At 37.7% G+C, this 7,083-nt stretch overlaps 1 protein-coding gene and 1 long non-coding RNA gene across 2 annotated transcripts; one reads left to right on the top strand and one right to left on the bottom strand.

Moving 5' to 3' along the window:
* Positions 1–575: 575 nt before the first annotated feature.
* Positions 576–1,526, bottom strand: LOC121259141 (pathogenesis-related protein PR-4-like). The gene is made up of 2 exons (XM_041160637.1): positions 1,012–1,526; positions 576–847 (listed from the first exon to the last, which is right to left on the bottom strand). Exons 1-2 carry the CDS (start codon positions 1,426–1,428, stop codon positions 647–649), a joined length of 618 nt encoding a protein of 205 aa, XP_041016571.1. The 5' UTR covers positions 1,429–1,526; the 3' UTR covers positions 576–646.
* Positions 1,527–4,370: 2,844 nt separating this feature from the next.
* LOC121261631 lies at positions 4,371–6,844 on the top strand. Its single transcript, XR_005939935.1, has 2 exons — positions 4,371–4,576; positions 6,532–6,844. It is a non-coding gene; the product is annotated as an uncharacterized LOC121261631 (long non-coding RNA).
* The last annotated feature ends 239 nt before the right edge of the window (positions 6,845–7,083 follow it).

Genomic DNA, 7,083 nt, shown 5'->3' with positions numbered 1-7,083 from the left:
CAAATTTCAATACAAAATATAATAAACAATTCAACTTTTTCAAATTCTAAAATAATAATAATATTAAAAAATAATATTCTAACAATATTTTATCATCTCAACTCAACTCAACTCACTTTAACATCCAAATACAACCTTAGTGTGATTGTGTCAAGGCAATTGTTGAAGATCTACAATACCACATTCTATGCCTTTTCTGATATGATAGGGAAACAAAAGCCACCTAGTGAAAAAAAAAAAAAAAAAAAATCGAAAATCACACGGGATTTTTGAAAAGTGGAAGGAGAAGATTAATTTGATAAATTTTAAAAGTACAGGGTAAAATTTGAATTTAAAAGCAGTTCAGAGTAATTTAATTCGAAAACGACCCCGAGTGTAGCGAGTCATGACACATTTGACAAGCATAACAAGGAGTGTGATCTATGCCACAATAGAGGTGATGTGTAAGAATTTGGTACCATGTCACCATAAATTTCCTTTGGAAAGGGACACATCCATGTCACATAAAGATCTATGCATGAATTTCATTTAAAAGTGAAAAAAAGAGAGAGAGAGAGAGGTCAAGTGCCGATTTCTCTCTGACAAATAGCAATCTTTATTTAATGTCAGAAGTGATTTGGTTATTAGGAATGATCATGCTTGTACATCAAAACAAATTGAATAGTGCTTCAACCAACGAATTTCCGCAGTTCACAAACTGGTAGTTAACCATAAGGTGGCCCTGGGCATATCCTCTTCCATCAGTGTCTAGTTTTTTAAACACTCCTGCATCCAGATCTAGACCTCCATTGCTGCATTGATCTACAATTCTCACTGTTGTCTCTGCTCCTGTCCTGCTGTTTGTGACCTGCAAAAAAACATGTGACGCATTTCAATCATACGGTGATATTATTTCTGACTATGACTAATTCCAGGTCTATAGTGCAGGAGTGTTTAAAAAACTAGATAGTGAAAAAAAAAAAAAAAAAATTAACAGAGCAACTTGTTTTTTAAGTTATTTTTGGTACTTACCCTCAGGCACTTGCCACAAGCGGCTTGCCCACGAGGCCCAACCGGTCCACAAAAGGCAGTCCAACCATACTTCTTGCGCCATGCCAACGGCTTGTTAGCATCCCATGTTGAGCAATATGCACTAACAGCGTTATAGTTCCAACCATTCTGCTCAGGATTGTAGAAGTGGTACGTTGCTCTCATATCAGAGGCACTCTGACCCCCGCCCCCGCCACCACCACCGCCGGATTGACAATTGCTCTGACAGTTTTTGGAGGGTGAGCAATAGTCATCAGTTGTCCCACAATAACCAAACTGGCTACAACAAAGATTGTTGGGACATGTTCTGCCACCGGCTTGTCTTCCACAATGTTGGGCAGCGGCAGTAGCAAGCAGGCAAAGAGAGAAGATCGTCAAACATACGCTAATCCTGTCCATTGTGTTCGTGTTTTGAGTTGCATGACTCGAGAATGCTTGAATTTATAGGGAGGAGGTTAGCAGGATAATCACGTAAACACCCTTAAAATATAAAGTAGTCAGAAATATTGTAGTGTGACAGAAACTTAATCGGTGCAAGGAACGTCAAAATGGGCAACTTCCTTGTCATAAATTGAGGCTATCATACTTTACATCTTCTTGCGGAGCAATTTCATTAATTTTCCCAAGTGTCGGATATACATAAAGGAATGTGGCATATCTACTCATGATTAAGGAGGGCTGTCAATCCTCTCTAAACCCAAACCCAGACCGCAACTTTCTCTCTAAACCCAACTCATTCAGACCGGCTAGAGGGGGTGGGAGCTTCAGCTCCTTCCCCCTTCACTCTTTCCCTCTACTTCTCTGATTTTCCTTTGTATTTTGTTTTTTCTTTTTCGTTTTTCAGGCCAAATAAAGGGAGAATCGCCGTTCGTGGTCTTCGGGGTCATTATAGCCAACACGCGCCCCACCAGGAGGTTGCCCAGCTGCCGATCTACTCGTCCACCGAACACGGCCCCAATCGGAGTGGAGCGTAGCCTGCATGCGCGGGACGAAAATTCCGAAGCTCGTCGGCGCGTGGCCCTCACACGCCACCAAGGAGCTCTATGCCGTTGCAACGCGCGGCAGCTCCCGAACCGGTGACTATGGATCTCCCAAGACCGACCGTCGGTTTTTCCTTCCGAGGCGTTTTTTGTACACTATTTTTCCCTTTTTACAGTGTTTTCTCTATGTAATTTATTTATGCATTGTCTTTATTTTCAAGAAAACAAAAAAACCCAAAAACATTTGTCCCTTCGGACTTAGGTCCGAAGGGTGTTGTCCCCCCCGCTTAGTCGGTGATGTTGGGGTTTGGTTTCTCCATACCCAACCTAGTTGGGTATGGAGTTTTATGTTTGGTTATTGTGAACTCTGTTGGGAACAGAGTTGTGCTATCTCTTAGACTTCGGTTTTTAGAGATAAGCCGTTTGGACTAGACCATGTCAGTCACAATAGTGTACTGAGATTCTACTAACGTTTGTAATTGACTTGTTGTTTGAAGTCAAAGTTGTATGTCCTCTTAAATGAATGGAAAGAGATCTTTTTATAAAAAAAAAAAAAAAAAAAAAAAAAAAAAAAAAAAAAAAAAAAGGGCTGTCAATCACAAACATATCATATTATATTCTAATGTTTTAGCTGTTTTTTGACTATTAATAATCGAGTTCAACTTATTGGGGGTGCTGCTGCAGCTTGAGATAATGACACCACCGTGCACATATATATATATATACCAAGCCTTCCCAATATTTTTCTCAATTGAATTCATAAGATTTATTTATTTTATTTTTCAGATCATGTTCAGAATTGATGAACAACATATCCAAATTCAGAAAAGATTACGACCCAAACAAATAATAATGTTTTTATAGTAGTAGGGACGGTTATGTGGTCACGAGCTCTCTCAATCTCAAAAATTAGTTCAAGAAGTAAGATTTTTCTTCATACTTATAAACTAATCACTAGCTCATTTCATAATCGATGTGGGATAACACCAATAATCTCTCCCTCACACATCGAGTCCTGGATGGAAGCAACAACAATCAGTTTCTCTTTCGGACTGTTGGAGCGAGAATGTTGATAAATTTAAGCTTTGATATTAATATTGGATGGTCTTAGAGCTCTTTCAATTTCAAAAACTAGTTCGAAAGATAAAATTTTTCCGCCCAATTATAAACTGACGACCAACCCTTTCTATAACCCCAACAGAGACTACGTATTCATCATGTTTGAAGATTCGTGCAAGACAAGAACACAAATAAATGGCAATAAAGAGGAAAGAACAAAACCTTTTTATGATCTGTAGCATCTGTTGAGTTAAGGTGGACTTGGTCGGGAAGATAATTATATGTGAGGCGGCTATATGTTGATGTTACTGTCAAAGGACGTGAGGCGGCCATAAATAAATGCTTTTCTTCCTTTTTTGGATAACTATGAACATTCAAACCAATCATGAAAGCACACAAATAAATGTTAATAAAGAGGAAAAGAACAAACTTTAAAAGTCAGATTAATTAGTTTATGGTTTCTTTAATTACAAAGGTACCCCATGCATGAATTAGCAGACGATATCCAAACTTTTGAACGCTACATGCTGTTGGAAACGAAATTAAATATTTGCTTTAAAGGCGCGAAATAATATAGTTTTTGTATGTTAAGATAACTTTCATTTCTATATATCAATGTGGATTAATTGGTATGCACTGGGTTAGGGCAAAAAATCTCAGGGATACAATGAAATACTGAAAACTCTTTTGTTTACTTGTGTTATAGTTAACGAAACGAAACCAAAATACCAATATATTTGTAGTTCTGGAAAAGATTTTAAGTGTAATTTGGATAGTGAGATGAGACGAGATGATTTTTGATGCATAACATGCCTGAAAACTGAAAGAAGAAAATACCCACTTCAAAGGTGAGCTCTTCAGAAGACGAGAGAGAGAGAGAATTGAAAGAGAATCTTGTATTAATTTTCAGCGAGGATGAGCTCCCACTACAATTTCTTATACCCTCTACATAACAAACTTCGTAGGGAAAATTACATGCACTGTGCATTGCACTTAAAGGAAATCACAGACGCCAACCTACCTAATAACACAGACTTCACTAATGGGCCTAAGCCCTACATTTAATAAAAGCAAATGGATAAACCCATTACGGTTAACTAACATAACAAGCCAACACGTCTGGCCCATGGACCAGCTGGCCCAGCTCCACCACTTCATCCCCTCGGCATAAGCTTCTACGTTCATTTTCTCCGGTCCCTCTCCTCCCTTGGCGACGCCCTGGTAGTCTCCAACGACAGAGGAGATCCCGCGTGTCACAATGCCCTCCTCTTAAAACACCTTGCCCACAAGGTGTGGGTAAGTGTTCTTGATTTTCGAGCAGGGAGAGTTACGCAGGTGCGCTTCTTGATTTTAGTTCTATTTTGGATATTTCGGTTCTATGTTAGATGGTAAGCTAGGGTTTGCTAAGAAATTTTCTGCTTATTTTCCAGCCGAGAAATCCTTCGAATTTCTATTCCATTTCTTTGTTTTGATGCTTAGTTTTGCATCTTCAAAGGAAGAACAAGCCAGTAATACTCTTATTCCCCAAGGTTTGATACAGTTGAATCTGTGCTAAGCAACCGTGGCAATGCTATTGGGTTTCGAATTTTTGCTACTGGCCGATTGTGTGTAGTGGCTTCTAACTTCGATTTCTCACTTGTTTCCTCTAATATTTGTTCTATTTAGGTAGTAACCGAGTAGAGGAAGGGTAGCTAGAGCCCAACAATCGTGCACCATAGCTTGGGAAGGTAAAAATGGAATTTATGCTCTGTTTTTCGTTTCAGCCATGTGGGTCTGCAAAGAATTTCTTTTATGGCCTTTCCTTACATTTTCTTGAGTTTAAAGCATGTTCTACCTATGTCAAGCCTTTGTTTTTATGTGTTAGATTAATGAAATTGAGATTTGTACTTTTACACACTTTCCTCAAGGTTTATAGCCTAAGTATGCCACTAAGAATTTTAATTAAACTAGTAAGCTTACTTTGGGAATTTCTGAGTTGCCGAGAGCTATACTTATTGTTTATGCTATGTTTTCACAAAAATGTGATGTCTCTTCTCAAGTTTTCTTCAACTCTAGTATTGTTTATTTATGTAGTTGAGATTGTGGTTAAGTGAGGGATGTTTAATTGCATGAATGTACTAAAGCTATTAGCTGTCCATAAAAGTGCAGAAAATTCTGCTATGCACTCTGTTTTGGGACTTGCAACAGTCCATTTCATCCCCATTATTCCTTTGCATCCCTTGCCCAACCAAAGATAATTGTTTGTACGAACAACCATTGAGAACAAGGGACAAAAAGTAGCCATGTTGTGAGCTTTACCTCTTTGTTTAAATTGGTTTTCACATGTTATTAAAAAGCTGTCAAATGCCCTCTTTGATGAAAATTCCAGATTTGTGATACTCCCTTGTTCCCTTCCATTTTCTAAATAAATTCCTACCATTTGTAAATTCCTAACCCATGATTCCCATCTATCCTTCTTGTAGAAAACACAATGGCCTTTAATGGACAGCAAGCATGCTATTAATCACTTTTATGAGTTTCTTCAAAATGCTTGAAATAAGGATTTTAATGTTTTGGCTTAGTGGGTATGGTGGGTAGTTGAATTGGTTAAGGCTGTGCTTTGTAGATAATGTGCATTAAGTGAGGAGAACTTAAGGAAAACACTAAGTGAACGTTAGTTAACGGTGTTGATTGGTGAAAGCTTAAAGTGAGATGGATATTGATGTGTTTATTCTATTTCATTGAATAGGAATTTATTTTCAAGTTCAAAGGAACTCACTAGTAAAGCTCGCAGGTAATTAGTTATGACCAAGCTCACATGGCAATTTCTTCTACTAAATGCTTCTTGTGATGAAAAGTTAAATGTATATGTGTATAAGCCTTCATGGTAGCCCATGTTAAGCATCCTATAATTTATAAATGTGTGTATATGTATGATGTAAAGCATATGCATCCAAGGTTTAGATCATGAGAATTATGATGCACATGTTTTCTTAAAAAGATTTTCCTTAATATGAAGTATGGCATGAAATGCATTCTTATGAAAAAAAATGCATGCTACATTGGATTAGGAAAGTGGATGAAATTGCTATGAATGGAAAAAGGAAAGAAAGGAAATGAAGGTTTTTGTATGAAATCATGTAAATGACCAATGACAGAATGAAATGGTACCAAAGGAAAGGGGCAGATTGCAATGCCGGATTGGTCCTATTGGTAGTGCACCCAATGGCGCCATCTTGACCGAGGGATTTCCTAACTTGTGGCCACGGGTGGAGATTAGGTCCAAATAGACCGCTAACCTAACACACAGGGCGTAATAGTGTACCTGCCAAAAGAAAGTGAAAACTGAATTTGAATGTTTATTTAAATGTTTTAAGCTTGTATGACTTCTCAAAAGAAAAGAATAGTCGATGTATGTTATTTTAACTGCTTGGTGTACCACTTACTAAATATTGGACTCACCTTTGTTTTAAATGTTTTAAAGTTCCAGAAAATGTCGAGGAAGAAACTGTGGAGCAAGACATCGCTAGGGAGGGGGAGCCAGATGCCTAGCCTACCCTTAGCCTGTGTTGGGTCTGTATATGATGTTGGAAATTTTATTTTGATTGGTTTGTAAAATCGTTGGAGGCATGTATTTTTAAGACAAAATGTTTTGTGAATCAGGTAGATGTGTCTACCCGGGAGATGACTATAGTTTTAACCTGTAATTAATGGGATCGTCCTGTATTTTGATAAATAGGTATTTTGGGACTTTGAAAAATGATAGAAATGGGGAATGTCCCTTTTCAAAATTTTTAGTTTGCGATATAGGTCTCTTTTTATAAATTGTTGGTATGTTATTCGAAAAAAAATCAAATCATAGGATGACAAGTAGCAACTCGTCTTACTCTAGGGTGAGGTTGTTACAATCAACCAGAAAAACTACTAGTAAATAACATCTCTACAAACACAAAATAAGGTACCTTTACTTTATCAGTAGCATATGAAATACAAGCCTCAAAAGGTAGAAGAGGAAATACAAGACTCAAAAGGTGGT

Source organism: Juglans microcarpa x Juglans regia, chromosome 4D (genome assembly GCF_004785595.1).
Source record: "Juglans microcarpa x Juglans regia isolate MS1-56 chromosome 4D, Jm3101_v1.0, whole genome shotgun sequence".
NCBI lineage: Eukaryota > Viridiplantae > Streptophyta > Magnoliopsida > Fagales > Juglandaceae > Juglans > Juglans microcarpa x Juglans regia.
The sequence above is the reverse complement of the archived record's forward strand: the minus strand, read 5'-3'. Positions and strand labels throughout refer to the sequence as shown.